The following is a 22328-nucleotide window of genomic DNA, read 5'->3' as shown; positions in this document are numbered from 1 at the left end:
TACTTTTGCCTGGAAAATCCCATGGACAGAGGAGCCTGGTGGGCTGCAGTCCATGGGGTCGCTAGAGTCAGACACAACTGAGTGACTTCACTTTCACTTTTCACTTTCATGCATTGGAGAGGGAAATGGCAGCCCACTCCAGTGTTCTTGCCAGGAGAATCCGAGGGACGGGGAGGCCTGGTGGGCTGCCGTCTATGGGGTCGCACAGAGTCGGACACAACTGAATCGACTTAGCAGCAGCAGCAGCAAAGTATTCTTGCCTGGAAAATCTCATGGACAGAGGAACCTGGTGGGCTACAGTCCATGAGGTCGCAGAAAGGTGGACACTACTGAGCAACCAACACTTTCAGTTTCAGGTCAGATTAAATTACACATAATGTTTGTCAGACATATGTATATATATATAGTATACATTATATATAAATGTATGTACTAAATATTTTCTATCATTTCATATTTGCCTTTTCATTTTCATTACATATATAGTAATATGAGTGTGTACATGCAAATTTTATAGTTTTAATCACCTATGAGAAGTTAAAATTACAATTATTCAAATAAAATGGAGGAATCTTGCAACAGATAATCTCAAAAATTTAATTTATATTCTTTCATTTGTGTAATTTTATGTATGCTAAAAAATATAATACAATGATGTAATGTTATAATTTGTCAGTTGCTATTTAGAAAAATGCAAAAGTAGGAAGTCAAGAAACACCTGGAGTAACAGACAAATTTGGCCTTGGAATACAGAATGAAGCAGAGCAAAGGCTAATAGAGTTCTGCCAAGAGAATGCACTGGTCATAGCAAACACCCTCTTCCAACAACACAAGAGAAGACTCTACACATGGACATCACTAGATGGTTGACACTGAAATCAGACTGATTATATTCTTTGCAGCCAAAGATGGAGAAGCTCTATACAGTCAGCAAAAACAAGACCAGGAGCTGACTGTGGCTCAGATCATGAACTCCTTATTGCCAAATACAGACTGAAATTGAGGAAAGTAAGGAAAACCACTAGACCATTCAGGTATGACCTAAATAAAATCCCTTATGACTATACAGTGGAAGTGAGAAATAGATTTAAGGGCCTAGATCTGATAGACAGAGTGCTTGATGAACTATGGATAGAGGTTCGTGACACTGTACAGGGGACAGGAATCAAGACCATCCCCAAGAAAAATAAATGCAAAAAAGCAAAATGGCTGTCTGGGGAGGCCTTACAAATAGCTGTGAAAAGAATAGAAGCGAAAAGCAAAGGAGAAAAGGAAAGATATACCCATTTGAATGCAGAGTTCCAAAGAATAGCCAGGAGAGATAAGAAAGCCTTTTTCAGCCATCAATGCAAAGATATAGAGGAAAACAATAAAATGGGAAAGACTAGAGATCTCTTCAAGAAAATTGGAGATACCAAAGGAACATTTCATGCAAAGATGGGCTCAATAAAGGAAAAAAATGGTATGGACCTAACAGAAGCAGAAGATATTAAGAAGAGGTGGCAAAAATACACAGAACTGTACAAAAAAGATCTTCATGACCCAGATAATCACGATAGTATGACCATTCACCTAGAGCCAGACATCCTGGAATGTGAAGTCAAGTGGGCCTTAGAAAGCATCACTACAAACAAAGCTAGTGGAGGTGATGGAATTCCAGTGGAGCTACTTCAAATCCTGAAAGATGATGCTGTGAAAGTGCTGCACTCAATATGCCAACAAATTTGGAAAACTCAGCAGTGGCCACAGGACTAGAAAAGGTCAGTTTTCATCCCAATCCCAAAGAAAGGCAATGCCAAAGAATGCTCAAACTATCACACAATTGCACTCATCTCACAAGCTAGTAAAGTAATGCTTAAAATTTTCCAAGCCAGGCTTCAGCAATACATGAACCGTGAACTTCCAGATGTTCAAACTGGTTTTAGAAAAGGCAGAGGAACCAAAGATCAAATTGCCAACATCCACTGGATCCTGGAAAAAGCAAGAGAGTTCCAGAACAACATCTATTTCTGCTTTATTGACTATGCCAAAGCCTTTGACTGTGTGGATCACAATAAACTGTGGAAAATTCTGAAAGAGATGGGAATACCAGACCACCTGATCTGCCTCTTGAGAAACCTGTATGCAGGTCAGGAAGCAACAGTTCGAACTGGACATGGAACAACAGACTGGTTCCAAATAGGAAAAGCAGTACGTCAAGGCTGTATATTGTCATCCTGTTTATTTAACTTCTATGCAGAGTACATCATGAGAAATGCTGGGCTGGGGGAAGCACAAGCTGTAATCAAGATTACCAGGAGAAATATCAATAACCTCAGATATGCAGATGACAACACCCATATGGCAGAAAGTGAAGAGGAACTCAAAAGCCTCTTGATGAAAGTGAAAGTGGAGAGTGAAAAAGTTGGCTTAAAGCTCAACATTCAGAAAACAAAGATCATGGCATCTGGTCCCATCACTTCATGGGAAATAGATGGGGAAACAGTGGAAACAGTGGCTGACTTTATTTTTCTGGGCTCCAAAGTCACTGCAGATGGTGATTGCAGCCATGAAATTAAAAGACGCTTACTCCTTGGAAGGAAAGTTATGAGCAACCTAGATAGCATATTGAAAAGCAGCGACATTACTTTGTTAACAAGGGTCCGTCTAGTCAAGGCTATGGTTTTTCCAGTGGTCATGTATGGATGTGAGAGTTGGACTGTGAAGAAGGCTGAGCGCTGAAGAATTGTTGCTTTTGAACTGTCGTGCTGGAGAAGACTCTTGAGAGTCTCTTGGACTGCAAGGAGATCCAACCAGTCCATCCTGAAGGAGATCAGTCCTGGGTGTTCACTGGAAGAACTGATGTTGAAGCTGAAAGTCCAGTAAGGGAACGACAGAGGATGAGATGGTTGGATGGCATCACTGACTCAATGGACATGGGTTTGAGTGAACTCTGGGAGTTGGTGATGGACAGGGAGGCCTGGTATACTGCACTTCATGGGGTCACAGAGAGTCAGACACGACTGAGTGACTGAACTGAACTGTTTTAGAAAAATTAAATGAGAAAACAATTTTGCTAAATGGTTACTAATACATTTGTCATTTTTCATGTACTTCATTTCTATCTGAGTTTCCAGATTCAGGTCATTTTCTTCATCATGAATGGTTTCATTTACTGTTTCTTAGCATGTAGGACTTCTGGCATCATGCTCTTCACAACCTTTTGTTTATTGAAAATATCTTTATTTGGTTTTAACTTTTAAAGATGATTTTTGATAGATGTAGTCATGCATGTTGATTGGGTTTTTGAATGTTGAAAACAGTAAATTAAAAATAAAATTCATCATAATCTTAGTAAGACTGTGTGTGTGTGCTCAGTCATGTCTAATTCTTTGTAACTCTATGGACTGTAGCCTGCAGGCTCCTCTGTTCATGGGATTCTCCAGGCAAGAATACTGAAGGGGTTGCCATTTCCTTCTCCAGGGGATCTTTTTGGCCCAGGGATCGAACCCTTGTCCCTTATGTCTCCTACACTGGCAGGAATATTCTTTACCACTAGCACCAGCTGTGAAGCCCCACCCCACTAGCACTGGAAAATATCTTCAAGGGACGTGTGATATTTGTGTAGAAAATTACTGTATTTCCCCTTCTTTCAAGGGTCAAGTTCTTTCTGCCTGATTTGGGGTATTTCCGCAGGGTCTGTAAATTATTTTGCTTTTCCCAAAGTTCATTATTTTCATCTTCTCTCAGGTTAGTGTGATACACACTACTCCATAATTTCCAGAAATAAGACCTGTTCTTCTTTTTTATGATTCTACTTTCTAGGTGTTCTGGTCTGATCTTGAACCTATAATTATTAGTTCCAGTTTCTTTAAACTTCCTTTCCAGTTTCTTTGTCCTCATGGGAAATATTCCAAAATTCTACATTATATCAGTGGCCATTCTTAGTTGATAGTATTGTGAGTTTTTAGAATCAGTTAATTCATAGCGGTTATAGGATGTTAAATCATAAGAGTCTAGTTAGACACCATCTTAAGGCAGTTACTGGGTATGTGTTTGTAATTCCATTTCTGCTGTCTTTGGCGACATTAGCACTGTCATTTCTCAGATGAGAAAAAAAAAAAAATAAGTGAAGCTTCTTGTCCTGAACAGAAACTGACAGGCAACAAACAAATCCGTGAGTGGGCTCAGTGGGCTCCTCTCACCCCTCTTTTTATTCAAGTGACAGGCTTTTTTGGAGATGAAAGCAGACATTATTTTCCCAGTGAGACTGGAGTGTCTTTGAAATCTTTCTTGCTGTCACTCTCTGATAACCTCACCTCTTTCAACATTATTATGGATTATCAATATACTCCTTAGGTTTTCTTGGTCACACGAGGTGGTTTCCAAGGTAACAAGGCCTAGACAGGTAATCTCTCCCTTTTCTACAAAGAATCTAAAAATAGTGGCTATGTGAGGACTGCAGGGCATCGCCATTAGCAAACTGGCTCTGTGCAAATTGATTACTTTCTGCACTTAATTATTATGGAAACACAGCATCAGGCTTTTAATATGAGTCCCGTGCCTTCAGCTATATTCACCTGTGCTTTAAAATGCTCACTGTCTGCAAGGAACTGCTTGAATCAAAATAAGAATGTTATCCTAAGCCCGTTTCTTCTTAAAAATTAGCTAAGGTTAAAAAAGTAATAAGAGAAATAGACACTTAGCGTCAAGAGATATTTAAACTTATTTTCATATTAAATGGATTTTCTTTTCTCCTGCTTTAGGCTATATGAAAGTCATGTAGTTATTTTAATCAGTTGATAACAGATGAATTTTAAATTATATATAAAGGCACAATTTCCAACAAGACATGCAAATTTACAGATAAAAGCTAGTTCAATTATCTAGTGATAAACATGTCTCTTGCTTGAATGTTACCTGGACAGTGTCTTTTCCTGGCTGATTGATAAGCTTGAAGATGTAAGTAAGCAGTAGGCAGTTAAAAAAAAGCCTAAAACTCATTATGATAACACAAAGCAATTCTTCAAAAATTCCATTCACCTAAATCTGTGACTCTCTGGACCCAAATTGGGACAACTCTACAACCCAGATGCCATTTTTACAGTCCACCAAACATGACGTTGAAATGTTGCTCTAAGTGTTGCATCCACGGATGTGCTTATCAACTTTGGGGGGGGCTATTTTGCTCCCCCAAAGGACACTTGTTTGTCATAACTGGAGGGAGGCACTGCGAGCATTTAGCAGATAGAGGTGAGACTCCACTCAGCATCCTAGAGTGCATACAGCAGCCTACCCAACCAAGCACCCCTGAGAAACCCTGGTCAAGAGGATGATGGATTAGCCACCGAACCATCAGTCTCAAGTCTCTTTGGTTCATATCTTGACAAGTAACTTTAAACACTGAGTGAGCAGCATTTATGTTACTTGACTTTATGTTAAATCACATTACTTATGTTACTTCTACTAGAAACAATGATCACTTCATCAGAAATTAATCTTTTACTTGCCCAACTGAGCTAGAAAACTAGAGGAGAGTTACTAGCTGATCAGACAGAATCTTAAAACTGAGTTATGAGCTCCACTTCACCCTTTGCTCTTGCTTTTGAGTGCCCTGGGTTTGAGTTCTTTTTTTCGGCTGAACCCTGCAACGAGGCCCACTGACCTTCAAGGACCACCTGCACAAAGTCTTGAGCGGACAGCCTGTCCTTGCGCACAAAGCACTGGTAGGCTCCGCCGTCACTTCGGACCATGTGATCCATTATAAGGTTTTCGTGGTTGATCCCTGTGATCCTCACATTTTTTCCAGGGTTGAGTATTTCACCATTTCGGTACCAGGAGAGTTCCTGGTCCTCACTTCCAGTCACGCTGCAGGACAAGGAAACCTGGCTGCCCACGCTGCTTTTAACTTTCCTGGGGCTGATGGTAGCTTTCAGTGGCTCTGGAGTTTCGGGGAAGAGAAAAAAAGAAGGTAAAAACATCACACATGAGAGTATTTCAACAGGGTGGACTTTTGACAAGGCAAATGTATCTTCACAAGCATTTTTGGCCATTTGGCAATACGTCAATGTAGGTTTTTCCCTCATACAGAGCACTGAATAGTCAAAGATATTAAATTGAGCTGTTAATGGGATTTATGTAAGTTATACAGTCTTAATTTTGTACTTGCTTGGATGGTGACTGCAGACATGAAAGCAAAAGACAGTTGCTCCTTGGAAGAAAAGCTTTGACAAACCCAGACAGCAGATTAAAAAGCAGAGACATCACTTTGTCGACAAAAGTCCATAGAGTCAAAGTTATGGTTTTTCCAGCAGTCATTTGCCAGTGTGAGAGTTGGACCATAAAGAAGGCTGAGCACCAAAGAATCAATGCTTTCAAACTGTGGTCCTGGAGAAGACTCTTGAGAGTCCCTTGGACTGCAAGGAGATCAACACTGACTATTCACTGGAAGAACTGATGCTGAAGCTGAAGCTCCAATACTTTGGCCACCTGAGGTGTACAGCCAATGTATGAGGAAAGATCCTGATGCTGGGAAAGATTGAAAGCAGGAGGAGAAGGGGGCAACAGAGGACGAGATGGCTGGATGGCATCACTGACTCACTGGACAAGAGTCTTAGCAAACTCTGGGAGATAGTGAAGGACAAGGAAGCCTGGCATGCTACAGTATAGGAGTTTGCAGAGTTGGACACAACTGAGCAACGGAACAAAAACAATACGGTCATAATTTGGTACTTGTAAATAGCACTACATAGGCCTTCTACCTGGAATACTCCCAGAGTTAAAGCAGCAGAGGGATTGAGAAAGAACATCTTTTTAATAGTTAGCTACTTTACCATGTAAATGACAATGCATACAGATTTTCTGTTGAAATAGTCAATTGTGAGCTTCGTGTTAAGACTGCTATGTTTCTAATGCTTTTGTGTGGAATGACGTTGCAACAATTTTTAAAAAGGAACCTTAAAAACAAAAGGCCACACTCTGCATGTTCTTATTTCAGTGCTATTTCATTTTGTTTGGGAACATCCTCATTGCTTTTGGCTTTTTTCTTTTCTTTTTCTTGCCTTCTTTCACTGTATGGCAGATAGACTGGTGTTGGTCAGATTCCTTTCTCAGTAAATGTGAGTATTAACCCACTGACAGTAAGAACTGCAATGGCTGAGCCAACAAGGATGGATATATTTGAATATTTAAATCTATCTGCCTCATCCCAACTTGGCACAGATGGGTTTCCTCTGGGCCAGTCTCACACACACAAACTCACTCATATCCTCTATGTGGCTTAACCATGGCCAGCAGCACAGGGCTGTAAGGAAGCAGGTTGCTGTAGAATGTGTAACTGTGAGAAAGGTTTTTTATTTCTTTAAAATGAGGCAAGCTGCTTTGGACAAGGTGGTAACTCTCATCCATGACTTGCTATGTTTTCATTGAACAATGAATGAACCCAGTTCAATGCCATAAGCATTTTTGAACATTTATATGCCAAGAATAGCACTAAACTCATAAGTGAAGATGAAAATGAAAGACACTTGTGACAACTCGCATGTCCCATAGTTACCTTCGTTAAGTCAGTCTCCCCACAGTTCTGCAAGTTTCATGTTATCTCCACTTTACAGAAGAAGAAAGAGTTATTCAGAGATATTTAACCAAATCCACACAACAGGTAAATGGCAGCTATCAGCTGTTTGCGTCAGTTATTACTGACTTCTTAGTCACCACATTGTGAAGTCTTTAAAGAGCTCAGTCTTTTAGGTGCATAAGCAAAATACGAGAATGAAGATAGTAACCCAAAGGGTCCAATAGAAGACCTCAAGATTCTGCATCAAATCAGAGGGACCTGAAGGCAGCAGGGGAAGAGGGCAACAAAGGATGAGATGGTCGAATGGCCTCACCAGTTCAGTGGACGTGACCTTCGGCAAACTCCTGAAGATGGTGGGACAGGGCAACCTGGCATGCTGTGGCCCGTGGGGTCATGAAGAGTCAGACTCGACTTGGAGACTGAACAACAGTAACAACAGTGGGAACTAAAGAAAGCTTTCTAGAATTTTTAGCCAGTGAGCAATAGAGTAAACACATTTTTAGGAGAATCGATTGATCGTATTGTGTTGCACAAATGATAATAGGAAAATTGGTCAGCAAGGAGTAATTGTTGATGTCTAGCTGTGACTCAATTAAAACTCAATTTAGGACAGGGTGGAGGTGGGGAGCACAGTTGAGAAAGGCCTTGAGATACAATCTCTAGGACTTGGCAGGAATTAGACCTAGAAAGGGAAGTCTCAAAGAGGATCTGGGGCTTAAAGCTTGCATTTGGAGGGTTTGAGGGTAGAAGGAGTCTAGGATAACAGGAGTCATTTACATGCCAGAGATGGTAGAGAGCAGTTTGGGATACTCCTGCTGAGCATCTGATATAAAATTTGGAAATATGTTCTTCTGACACCCAAGGAGGCTGAGGCTGAACCTGCAAATTCAGGGCTGTTTTCAGAGGGGAGGAATTTGAAACTAGAAAACAAAAGAGAGAGAAAAATAAAAGAGGAGAATGTTCTGAATTTGCAAGAGCATCATGTCCACCTGGAAAAGAGAGACCAAACTAAGGACCAGTCAGAAGGGAGGATGGAGTGTTAGAGGCATACCTGGAACTTTTCCAGACAAGGCTCACAAATACAAACAGGAAAACAGACATATTCAGAATTAAGACTTTCCTACAGATAACTTTTACAATGTGTTACTGTTGTTCAGTTGCTCAGTCAAGTCCGACATCTTGCAACCCCATGAAATGCAACACACCAGGTTTCCCCGTCCTTCACTATCTCCCAGAGTGTGCTCAAACTCATGTGCATTGAGTCGGTGATGCCATCCAACCATCTCATCTTCTGTTGCCCCCTTCTCCTACTACCCTCAATGTTTCCCAGTATCAGGGTCATTTACAACGTAGACAAGGATAAATGTCTTTACAGAGAAAGCAATAAACTATTCTGAGCTTTGAGCAGAAAACAGGAGTGGAATGGGGAATGCCTGGGGAATACGGCATTGCATTAGACTTAGAAAGATGGGGAGTTTTAGACATTCAAGTATTTGAAAAGCATCTTCCATGTGGAGGGAGCACCATGGCTTGCACTTTTAGGGAAGGAACTGCTTATAGTGGGAAGGAAGTTAGATTTCACAGGAAGTAGGTTTTTTTGAAGCAAAACGATGGGAAATGTGACCTTACAGGTTTTCTTGACAGGCTTTCCCCACTATCTTAATATATAAATATTATTCAGCAGAAACTGAGGAGCCACAAAAAGTGGTTTTGAACCTCCCATTGGAATAATTCTCACTAGCTGTCCAATGTTTCATTGTTTCATCAACAAGGCACTTCAGTCATAGAAATATAATTGTTCAGACATTATCCTCCATTTCTAGTGAAAATCAGCCTAAGCACATTCAAATGACATTTGCAGGACTCAGTCTGGACAGCTGATTCCAGGCAGTCTTTGGGATATTTGTTTCAAATGGACTCACTTGGGCTGGTATTGTGCTAAAGCTGTCTACATCCATGGTAACATTGAAGAGGTGGTTCCATAAACAGGCAGAAGGCTAGAAAAAAGCCAGGATGAGAAAATGCCTTCCTTTTAAATGCTAGACTCATATTCAGTTTGTTCAGTTCATCAAATTTTTCTGTATACAAATATATATATTATCCGACTGGCAACTACGAGCCATATATTTTGACCAAAGTTCTACCACTCACTTCTGGTCCTGTGATCTTGAGTAAAATCAGTTTGATTTTGTTTCTGCATGAATAAAATTAAGGCTTTATAAATAGATTAGAGAGTGTACCCCTGAAATCACATCCCTTCTTCCTCTGTCTGCCTTCACCCTCCTTCTCATCATCTTCCTCACACTGGTCATTCCAGATCAGTTTAGAGATGAGATGTATTCATCATGTTATTGTTTAGTGCTTCAGTTGTGTCTGATTCTTTGTAACTGCATGGACTGTAGCCCACCAGACTTCTCTGTCCATGGGATTTCCCAGGCAGGAATACAGGAGTGGCTTGCCATTTCCTTCTCCAAGGGATATTCCCAACCCAAGGATAGAATGCCTTCTCCTGCATTGAAGGCAAGTTCTTTTACTACTGGGACTTCCCTGGTGGCTCAGCTTGGTAAAGAATCCACCTGCAATGTGGGAGACCTGGGTTCAATCCCTGGGTTGGCAAGATCCCCTGGAGAAGGGAAAGGCTACCCACTCCAGTATTCTGGCCTGGAGAAGTCCATGGACTGTGTAGTCCATGAGATCACAAAGAGTCAGACATGACTGAGTGCCTTTCACTTCACTGTTTTTACCACGGACCCCTAGGGAAGCTATAGTCACCATAGTTGGACTAAATTGTCTCTAATATTGAGTCCAAGTCCAATTTTCAGATAATTACAGCTCTAGATTCAGCCCTGTAGAGAGGTGATAAAGCCCCATTTAGAAACCTAAAGCAGAATCTGGCAACTGGCCAAGGGCAACTCCTTTGATCTGATCACCATTGCCTGTGCTAACAGCACCACCCTGCTTATCTCCCTCCATTGATTTGCAGACTGGCTGGCCATTCTGAATTCAACAGCTAGGTAATGTTATCTTGGAGCTGGATACTGTGGCCCCAGACTCTCCAGCTGTGTTCAGTTCAGTTCAGTTGCCCAGTCATGTCCGACTCTTTGTGACCCCATGAACCACAGCACTCCAGGCCTCCCTGTCCATCACCAACTCCCGAAGTTCACCCAAACCCATGTCCATTGAGTCGATGCCACACAACCATCTCATCCTCTGTCGGCCCCTTCTCCTCCTGCCCTCAATCTTCCCCAGCATCAGGGTCTTTTCTAGTGAGTCAGCTCTTGGCAGCAGGTGGCCAAAGTATTGGAGTTTCACTTCAACATCAGTCCTTTCAATGAACACTCAGGACTGATCTCCATTAGGATGGACTGGTTGGATCTCCTTGCAGTCCAAGGGACTCTCAAGAGTCTTCTCCAACACCACAGTTCAAAAGCATCAATTCTTCAGCAATCAGTTTTCTTTATAGTCCAATTCTCACAGTCATACATGACCACTGGAAAAACCATAGCCTTGACTAGACAGACCTTTGTTGACAAAGTAATGTCTCTGCTTTTCAATATGCTGTCTAGGTTGGTCATAACTTTCCTTCTAAGGAGTAACCTCCAGCATTTGAAGACTTGATTTCCTCATCTGTGAAATGGGGCTAAAATGGAGTGAGGATTCATGGGAGCTACAGAGAAGGCCAGGGGGTCACTTGTAACAGGAGCTCCACCATTGGCAGCTAGCATCACCACTGCCAGTTACCATCCAACTTACGTTTCACGTACAGGCGGCCTATCACCTTAGCAGTTCCATATCTGTTGGACACTTCACACACATAGCTGCCTGAGTCTGAGGGACGTGTGTTCTCAATAAGCAGCCCTGTCATGGTCTTCTGGAACCTTCCAGAAAGTTCCAGGGGCATGTTGTCCTTCAGCCAGCGGTAATCTGGCTCAGGGTGCCCAAGTGCTTTGCAAGGTAGCTCCACACGCTGCCCTGCCATGGCTTTGCGATGATCAAACCCATCCAGTATGGACGGGGCTGAGTTCGCTGGGTCTGCAGAAGGAAAGGAAAAAACTCTTAGATGCAGTGAAGGAGTTAATGTGTCATTCAGAATCATAGGACGTCATATATAATTCAAATTTTATGTATGATTTCAATTATTAATACACCTTTAAGATTCCTCTGTCCATGGAATTCTCCAGGCAATAATACTGGAGTGAACTGCCATTCCCTTCTCCCGGGGATATTTCGATCCAGGGATCAAACCCGGGTCTCTTTCATTGCAGGCAGCTTCTTTACCATCTGAGCCACCAGCCACCTGATGCAAAGAACTGACTCATTGGAAAAGACCCTGATGCTGGGAAAGATTGAAGGTGGCAGGAAAAGGGGATGACAGAGGATGAGATGGTTGGATGGCATCCCCTATGCGATGGTATGAGTTTGAGTAAACCCCGGGAGCTGGTGATGGACAGGGAAGCTTGGCATGCTGCAGTCCATGGGATTGCAAAGAGTCTGACGCAACTGAGTGACTGAACTGAATTGAACCACCAGGGAAGCCCATATATGCACACACACACACACACACATAAACACACACACACATATATGCATATATATGAACAGAAAGAAAGCCCTATTCATATACATTCCTGTCTCTCAAAATTTTCAAAAGGTTGAACCTGATACATCACCAAAGAAGATGTACAAATGATTGATAAGCACATGGAAAGATGTTCAGTATTGTTAGCCATGACAGTTGCTATTGTTTTTTAGTTTCTAAGTTGTATCTGATTCTTTTGGGATCTCATGGTTTGTATTCCACCAGTTTCCTCTGCTCTTGGGATTTCCCAGGCAAGAATACTAGAGTGGATTGCCATTTTCTTCTCCAAGGGTTCTTCTCCACCCAAGGATCAAACACGTGTCTCCTGCATTGGCACGTGGATTCTTTGCCACAGGGCCACCTGGAAAGCCCAGCCACTAGGGTAATGCAAATTAAAACCACAGTGAGATACTACTTCACACTTACTAGGATGTCTATAATAAAGACCCCCATAGCAGCAAGTGCTTGTGAGGATGTGGAAAAGAAAGTAGAACTTTCATGCATTGTTAACTTGAAAGTAAAATGGGGCAACCACTTTGGAAAACACATCAGCAGCTTTGTAAAATGTTAAACTTCAGTTCATCACAAGGCTCAAAAGCTCCATTGTAAGAATCCACCCTAGACAAAGGAAAACCCACGTTCATTCAAACACTTTTTCACAAATGTTCATAGCAGGATTATTCGTAAGAGCCAAAAAGTTGAAATAGTTCATACTAAACAATAGGATCATTGTTTAGTAGCTGGATAAGCGAAATGTGAACATACATACATATTAATCAGCAATACAAAAGATACATGTTACTATATGAATGGACATGTTACAATAGGGATGGGCCTCAAAAGATTAGGCTAAATGAAAGAAGCCAGATACAAAGCCACATATCACCGAATTTGATTTATACAAAACACAGTGAAAACACAAATTTATAGAGATAGACAATAGATTAGTAGTTGCCTGCAGCTGGGATTGAATTTGACTGGAAATGGGCATCAGGAATTGATTTATCTATCTATCTAGGCCATTTTGTCTAAAGTTTCATTCAGTGAAGGCTTCCTTATTGATTTTCTTTTTGTATGATCTGTTCATTGATGTAAATGGGACATTAAAATCTGCTTCTATAATTGTGTTGCTGTCAATATTTCCCATTACGTCTGCTAGTATTCTCTTTATTTAAGTATTTCTATGTTGGATGCATAGGAATTACCACTGCTATATTTCCCTTTCAGATTGATCCCTTTATCATCATGTAACATTCTTTCCTGTATTTTAACAAAATACAAAAGTCTTTGTTTTAAAGTCTACATTTCTGATACAAGTATTGCTATACCAACCTTCTTTTTGTTTCCGTTTTACCAAATACCTGTTTCCATCCCCTAACTTTCAGTCTGTGTGTGTCTTTAGATTTGAAGTGAGTCTCTTGTTGGCAGCATATATGTGTGTGTGTTTTTTTTTAATCAAATCAGCCACAGTATACCTTTTGATTAGAGCATTAGTCCATTTACATTTAAAGTAATTATTGGCAGATATGTACTTACTGTTATTTTGTTCATTGTTTTCTTATTTTCATAGTTTTCTTTTTGCTTTTTCTGCTTTCTTCCCTTGTGATTTGATGACTATCTTTAGCATTATGTCTGGATTCATTTTTCTTTTCTCGTGTACCCAGTATAGATTTTTGGCTTGTATATAAATGTATTTTGGCTTGTATATAGATTTATATGGATATATATATGTGTGTATGTGTGTGTGTATATATATATACACACACTTGATTATTTTAATTTGATGATCTCTTAAGTTTGAACACATTCTAAAAACTCCATTTTTTACTTGCCACCATTTTAGTATTTTGAGTTTATATTTTACATCTTTCTGTTTTGTGTAGCCCTCAACTTATTGTGGATATAGATGATCTTTCTGCTTTTGTCTTTCAACCTTTTGCTAGCCTTACAATTTGCGCGTCAACTACCTTTACTATATGTTTACTTTACCAGTCATATTTTCTTTTTCTAAATTTCATATTTCTAGATGTGGTCTTTTCGGTGCTTAGAGAAGTCCCTTTCATAGTCTTTATAAGATAGGCTTGTGTGCTTAGTCGCTTAGTTGTGTCTGACTCTTTGCAACCCCATGGACTGTAGCCGTTCAGGTTCCTCTGTCTATGGGGATTCTACAGGCAAGAATAATGGAGTGGGTTGCCATTTTCTCCTCCAGGAGATCTTCACAACCCAGGTATTGAACTCAGATCTCCTGCACTGGAGGTGGATTCTCCACCATCTGAGCTACCAGGGAAGGTTTAGTGACAGTGAAATCTTTTAACTTTTGCTTATCTGTAAAACTCTTATCTCTCTTTTGTAGAATAATCTTATTTTGTTTATTTTTATTTCATCACTTTAAACATATTATGACACTGCTTTCTGGCCTGCAAAGTTTCTACCGAAAAGTCAATTGATAGTCTCATGGGAGTTCTTTTGTATTTAAGTAGTTCCTTTTTCCTTGCTGTGTTTAACATTCTCTCTATATCTTTAATTTTTTCCACTTTAATTATAATGTGTCTTGGTGTGAATCTCTTTGGTTCATCTTTGTGTGTGTGTGAGAGAGTGATCCTCTGCTTTGTGGACCTGAATACTTGTTTACATTCCCTGGTTAGGGAAGTGTTGAGCTATTATTTCTTCCAATAATTTTTCTGCCCCTTTCTCCCTCTCTTTTCCTTCTGAGACCCCTATAAGATAGTAAGTGTGATTATCCCCAGGTCTCTTAAACTGTCTTCATTTTAATTTTTTTTTTCTGTTTTCAGTTCCACATAAGAGTTTTCCACTACTCTGTCTTCCAGTTCACTGATCTGTTCCCCTGCTTAATCTAATCTACTGTTGATTCCTTCTAGTGTATTCTTCTGTTTAGTAATCATAGTCTTCAGCTCTGTTTGGTTCTTGTGTTTTCTAACTTGCTATTAGACTTCTCATCATGTTCATTCATTCTTCTCTCAAGTTCATTGAGCACCTTTGTGATCTTAACCTTGTATTTTTTTTTGTTAAGGAGATTATTATCTCCTTAGTTCTTCTTCTGGAATTTTATCTTGTTCTTTTATTTGCAAAATATTTCTCAGTTGCCTCATTTTGATGAATTCTGTTTTTACATCTGTGTTATATATATATCACTTACATATCCCAATTTTGAGGAAGTGGCCTGATATTGGAAATGTGCTATGGGGCCCAGCAGCACACTGGTTCCCAGAGCCAAGTGCTCTAGGGGAGCCCCTTAAGTGGACCACAGGGACCCTTCAGTTATGGTGGGGCTGACTACTGAGAGTGGCTGGTAGGCAGGGATGGACCCCGGCCTGGTTGGCTGGCAGACCCTGCTTCATGTAGAGGCTGCTGCCCTACTAGTCGGGGGGCTGGTTTTCCATGCAATGGGCTGCTAGCCCTGGGGTGGTGTTGGTCCAGGGGTTGCTGTCAAATTGTCTAATAGGCAGGTAAACCACCAGCACTAATAAGCAAGAGGGAAGACTCCAAAATGGCACTTGCCAGCATAGTGTCCTCGTGATAGAATGAGCTCTCCAAAATTGCTTCCACCAATGTCTATGATTGGTGAAAAACCTGGCTTAAAACTCAACATTAAAAAAAAAATAATCAAGATTATGGCATCCAGTCCCATCATTTTATGACAAACAGAAAGGGAAAATGTAAAAGTAGTGACAGATTTTATTTTGTTGGTCTCCAAAATTACTGTGGATAGTGTCTGCAGCCATGAAATTAAAAAAGATGCTTGTTCCTTGGAAGGAAAGCTATGACAGACCTAGAAAGAGAATTAAAAAGCAGAGACATCACTTTGCCAACAAAGTCAGCCTAGTCAAAGCAATAGCTTTTCCAGTAGTCATGTATGGATGTGAGAGTTGGACCATAAACAACTATGGTGCTTGAGAAGACTCTTTTGAGAGTTCCTTCGGCTGAAAGAAAATCAAACCAGTCAATCCTAAAGGAAATAAACCCTGAATATTTATGGAAGGACTGATGATGAATCTGAAGCTCCAATACTTTGGCTATCTGATGTGAAGAGCCAACTCATTGGAAAAGACCCTAATGATGGGAAAGGTTGAAGGCAAAAGGATAAAGGGGAAGCAGAGGATGAGATGGTTAGATAGCATCACTGATTCAATGGACATGAATTTGAGCAGACTCTGGAGATGGTAAAGGAGAGAGAAGCCTGGTGTGCTGCAGTCCATGGGGTTGTAAAATGTTGGACACAACTTAGCGACTAAAATGTTGTCTATATCCTGGGGCAGTCCCAGTTAGTTACTGCCTTTCCAGGAGGCTTTCCAAAATTAGCAAGTGGGTCTGACCCAGGCTACTTTCAAATGATTGCCTCTGCACTGGGTCTTGGAGCATGAGAGATTTTGCATGAGTCTTTAAGAGTGGAGTATCTATTTTATAACCCTCCAACTCTCCCATACATAAGCCACACTGGCTTTCAAAGCCAGACATTCTGGAGCTTTCATCTTCCTGGTGGAAAACTCCAAGACTAAGAAGCTTGATGTTGGGCTCAGACCCCTTGCTCCTTGGGGAGAACTTCTGCAATTTTGATTTTTCCATTTGAGGCTTGCCTCTCTGGGAGTTTGTCATGTCTCTGCACCTCCTACCCATCTTACTGTGGTTCTGTCTTTATATTTTTAATTGTGGAAAACTTTTCTGCATGTCTGCAAGTTATTATCATTGATATTTCCTCTATAAATAGTAGTATTTTTGGTGTGTCCATGCGAAGAATTAGCTTAGGATCTTCCTACTCCATTATCTTTGCCACACTCCCTTATCGGTGATCTTAATTGTTATTGTTCTTTTTTGTTGTTGTTGTTATCGTTCTTGACTCTTTTAATTCAGAGCAGCCTCTCTTCTATTTCTTCTCATGTCTCTGGGTTATTGAAGAAACAGATAAGTTATTGCATAGGAAATCCCACACTTTGAATATCTTTCTTTATGCTGTCATTTAGCCTGTTCCTCTATTGCCATTTTTTCTTATGACTGGAATTTAGTTCTGATGGATTGGTTAGATCAAGCTCAACCTTTTGTCATTCCCTTTGCATCTATATAATGAGGCTATATGAGTTGCATGCAAAACTCAATAAGGCTAAAAATGATAAGCAAATTCAGATGATGTTTGTCTGAATTATTTTACTAAGGGTTGAAAATCACGATTTTAATATTTTCTTATCTTCACATTCAACAGATATGATTATTCTGTAAATAAGAACTTTTCTTCCTGAACTAGGGTTGTTTGGTTATCATAAAATATATAGTACTTATAGGAAATATAGGGAGAATTTTCATTGTTCTCTATAATGACTAATTATCAAAGTCAAGAGTTGGTGCCTGCCCTAGTTACCACTAAGTAGACCAATAATATTATTATTATTATTGCTTCTGTTATTATTTAATGTATATGGACATGTGTACATGTAAATATATATGCAAATAATTATATAATTGTACATGTACATTACGTAAGTATATATGTATGCACGCATATACACACCTATGTATGCCTTAATATTAATACATATATATATTTATTTACATATAATTTTGGCAAGACCCTATTTATATTTCAGGCTCATCTTGCATGTTTCCTGTCCCAAACCAATAAGTGATCATTATTTCAAGGAACCGTGGTCCCTATTATTATGGCATAATATTTAAAAGAGACTATTGTCTAGGCGGTAGAGTTGCTAGTTGCTATTGGTTGCCCATTGCTTCTGGACCTTTTCAATGGAAACACCTTCTCTCTCTCCATTTAGTTTTTCACTCTGGCTCAGTTTGATTCCTAAATCCAGCAGTTTCCCTCAGGGTGAATCTCTCTTCTTCTGAAAGTAGTATTTGCTGAATACTTCTGAGATACACAAGGCGTTAGACCACCAGTTAACTATGTGATGTCACAGCCTTTTATACTCATCTTCAGCTCAGAGCTTGCACAGGGCTATCCAAGTGTTGTGAATATCCTCAAACACATTTTCCCAGGTTCCCATCAAGAAATAGTCCTCCTCTGCTTTTTGGAGATGAGCATATGCTGACAAAGTTTCCTATGGTCAACACTATGGTGTTTCCAGTAGTCATGTACAGATGTGAGAATTGGGTCATAAAGAAGGCCAAGTGGTGAAGAATTGACGCTTTTGAATTGTAGTACTGGAGAAGACTCTTGACAGCCCCTTGAACAGCAAGGGGATCAAACCAGTCAATCCTAAAGGAAATCAACCTTGAATATTCATTGGAAGAAATCATGTTGAAGCTGAAGCTCCAATACCTTGTCCACTTGATGTGAAGAACCAGCTCACTGGGAAAGACCCTGATGTTGGGAAAGACTGAGGGCAAGAGGAGAAGGGGGCAACAGAGGATGAGATGGTTGGATGGCATCACCGACACAATGGACAAAAGTTTGAGCACGCTCTGGGAGATAGTAAAGGACAGGGAAGACCAGCATGCTGCAGTCTATAGGGTTGCAAAGAATCTGACATGACTTAGCAACAGAACAAAAACAATTTGTTGACTATTTTGCATTTCTGTGACTATATAGTAATCTCAATAGGCCTTCCCCCTTCACCATCCATTGCTTCTCTTACACTGCTGCTTCTCTTACATTGGACCTGCTGTTGCCAGTAGTTTATCTACAGCCCCACATGTTTAAGAGTTTCTGAGGATCCCTGTCACCTACTTTTGTTGAAAATGACATCCACATTCTATTTCTTTTGTTATCCTATTGAGCCTGTTTCCACTCCAGGAAGAATTTGGAATCATTAAAAACCTTATTACTAGCATAACCCCACTAGCAAACCCCATGTATACATTTATTAACAATTTAGATCTAATTTAAAATTAAATAATTTTCTGTTATCCTTCAAAGCTTAAACTCTAGATAATCTGCACTCAGTGTCTACATTCCCAAGTTCTAGCATCAACTGTTTCCTCCCTCAACTACTTTACTGAAATTTCTCTGACCAAAACGTCACAAGCTACATGCCATAAGCAGTAGACTCTCTTAAGAGCCTTTTGAGTCTGTGTGACTCTACTGACTTCTCCCTTCTTACAACTACCACCTTTAACCCCAAATGTTCAGTCTTATCCCGTCTCTTCTTTTCTGCTGGTGTTCAAGTGTATGATGCTCCTTTACTAGTCTCTCCTCTGATGCTTCTTACTGATGTGCACAAATGCTCATGAGGCAATCTCACGGCTCTCGTCGCATCGCTTCTGTGGTGACCCAATCAATGCTCATGAGTCCTGCTGCTTATTTTTGAAACATTCTTTAAAAAATAATAATTAAGCTTGTGATTAAAAAAAGCAAATTTGCCTTTTCAACTCTGAGAAATCAGTACTTCATGATCTAGAGATAAACAAGGCTATTTTTTCTGTTTTCTCACCTTTTTTTTTTAAGGTTTTACTTTTTTTTCCAGGTTTCACTTCAGAGAAAAATGGCCTCCTGAGATTATCATCACTTGATTCACATTATCTCAATGGAGAAATACATATCTGCTTCTTTTTGCTAAGCTCAGTTTCATCTTATACCCAGATCCATGCCACCATTCCTCCGAGACTGTTTCCTTTCTTACTTCAGTATTGTCATGAAAAAGTTCCTCCTCAATCATAAAAGACCTTTCCTAGGATATTCTGAACAAATATACCATTGTGCTCTTATTAAAAGCACTGTGAAAGTGAAAGTCGCTCAGTCATGTCTGACGCTTTGTGACCCCATGGACTACACAGTCCATGGAATTTTCCAGGGCAGAATACTGGAATGATAGCCTTTCCCTTCTCCAGGGAATCTTCCCAACCCAGGGATAAAACCCAGGACTCCCACATTGCAGGCTGACTGTTTACCAGCTGAGCCACAGGGAAGCCCAAGAATACAGGAGTGGGTGGCCTATCCCTTCTCCAAGGGATCTTCCCGACCCGGGAATTGAATGGAGGTCTCTGGCATTGCAGGCAGATTCTTTACCAACTGAGCTATCAGGAAAGCCTATTATTAAAAACACCATGGAACACGTAATAGAGGCTACTCATTTTATAATTTATCTTCTCAACATTTTAATTTAATTTTAATTTTTTTTAATTTTTGAAGTTTTATTTTTCAATAATACAAGTCTGGTTGGTTGGAGGATAGGGCTTCTGAAGCAGAGGGAAACTTTGAGGGCTGGCTGGTCTTCTTATCAAAGACCCTGCTTATTTCACACCAGAAGGTGATCTTTCACTTTCCTGCTCTGTTATGTTCTCTGACGTGTATAATGTGCATGCCCTATCCAGGAGGTTTTGGATAGCTGTCAAGAGCTAGGTTTAAAACAACAAGCAAATATGTTAGGATATTTTTGCAAGAATTTCTAGCACATATTTTTAGGTTTATTTTCTGGGCATTTTATTTATTTATTTATTTTTAAAACAAATTCCAACTCTTTATTTTGACTGGGTAACTTACAAAGCCCCTCCACCTCCACAATTTTAAGATGTTTTAAGGGCCATAGAGCTGGGTTCTCACTTTTCTTTTTTTTTAATTTAAATTTATTTATTTTAATTGGAGGCTAATTACTTCACAATATTGTATTGGTTCTGCCACAGATCAACATGAATCCACCACGGGCGTACAAACAAGCGTATTTTTTTTTTTTTTACTGTGCTGATTATTCTTGCCCTAAACAGAGGCAACAAGTCATAACTAATAACACAAGAGATAAAGTAACAACTGATATGAAAAAGAACAGGTAAAGATAAACTATTTCAAGTTCAGAGGGGAAAAAATATCAATTAGTTATGACTTATGTTTTTCCTAAACCTTAAAAGACAGGTGAGCATTGGCTATTTTAAGGATGTAAATGGGGAAGAGGAATTCAGATAAAGCATTATCAAGGGCAATATGTGGGTGTTAGGTGACATTGTTCTAATTACTCCAGCACTTGAAAACTTGTTATTATGTCTCCCACACAAAACATCATGGCAAATAAAATTACTAATCACTGCATGGATCAATTTTTTTTTTCTAATTTTATTTTATTTTTAAACTTTGCATAATTGTATTAGTTTTGCCAAATATCAGAATGAATCCGCCACAGGTATACATGTGTTCCCCATCCTGAACCCTCCTCCCTCTTCCCTCCCTATACCATCCCTCTGGGTCGTCCCAGTGCACTAGCCCCAAGCATCCAGTATCGTGCATCGAACCTGGACTGGCAACTCGTTTCAAACATGATATTTTACATGTTTCAATGCCATTCTCCCAAATCTTCCCACCCTCTCCCTCTCCCACAGAGTCCATAAGACTGTTCTATACATCAGTGTCTCTTTTGCTGTCTCGTACACTGGGTTATTGTTACCATCTTTCTAAATTCCATATATATGCATTAGTATACTGTATTGGTGTTTTTCTTTCTGGCTTACTTCACTCTGTATAATAGGCTCCAGTTTCATCCACCTCATTAGAACTGATTCAAATGTATTCTTTTTAATGGCTGAGTAATTCTCCATTGTGTAAAACCACTATGAGGTACCATTTCACACCAGTCAGAATGACTGCGATCCAAAAGTCTACAAATAATAAATGCTGGGAGAGGGTGTGGAGAAAAGGGAACCCTCTTACACTGTTGGTGGGAATGCAAACTAGTACAGCCACTATGGAGAACAGTGTGGAGATTCCTTAAAAAACTGGAAATAGAACTGCCTTATGATCCAGCAATCCCACTGCTGGGCATACACACTGAGGAAACCAGAAGGGAAAGAGACACGTGTACCCCAATGTTCATTGCAGCACTGTTTATAATCGCCAGGACATGGAAGCAACCTAGATGCCCATCAGCAGATGAATGGATAAGAAAGCTGTGGTACATATACACATGGATCAATTTTATATTCTAAAACTATAAGACCAAAAGTCATATATTTTACATTTGATTTCTAATACTGAGATGGTAATTTCATACTTCTAAACTTCTGCACGGAGCACTAATGCAATCCTGTGTAAACGTATTGCTGATTTGTTTGACTGATGGATCAACAGCAAGCCAACTGTAAAGATTCTGCAAAAGGTCGATATCTTCTCAAAGTATAACTCCCATTAAAAGAGGCACAAAACTGATATATTTATGAAAGTGGAATAAACTGTTTTTGGGTTTCCTTCACTTGAGAATAATCCTGGAAGGCCATGCCTATTTCTTTAACTTCATTTTTTTTTTT

The 22328-nt window shown here is 39.9% G+C and overlaps 1 protein-coding gene across 1 annotated transcript in view; it reads right to left on the bottom strand.

Moving 5' to 3' along the window:
- Positions 1 to 22328, bottom strand: part of DSCAM (Down syndrome cell adhesion molecule) — an 853542-nt gene that overhangs the window by 312637 nt on the left and 518577 nt on the right. Inside the window, exons 6-7 of the mRNA XM_010835014.1 lie at positions 11309 to 11587; positions 5645 to 5920 (exon numbers count right to left, since the gene is read on the bottom strand). Of these exons, the coding sequence (XP_010833316.1) occupies positions 5645 to 5920; positions 11309 to 11587 (555 nt within the window). The remainder of the gene's footprint in view (positions 1 to 5644; positions 5921 to 11308; positions 11588 to 22328) is intronic.

This window comes from Bison bison, unplaced genomic scaffold, assembly GCF_000754665.1.
Source record: "Bison bison bison isolate TAMUID 2011002044 unplaced genomic scaffold, Bison_UMD1.0 scf7180017864037, whole genome shotgun sequence".
Classification (NCBI taxonomy): domain Eukaryota; kingdom Metazoa; phylum Chordata; class Mammalia; order Artiodactyla; family Bovidae; genus Bison; species Bison bison.
This window is presented reverse-complemented; position numbering and strand designations above follow the sequence as displayed.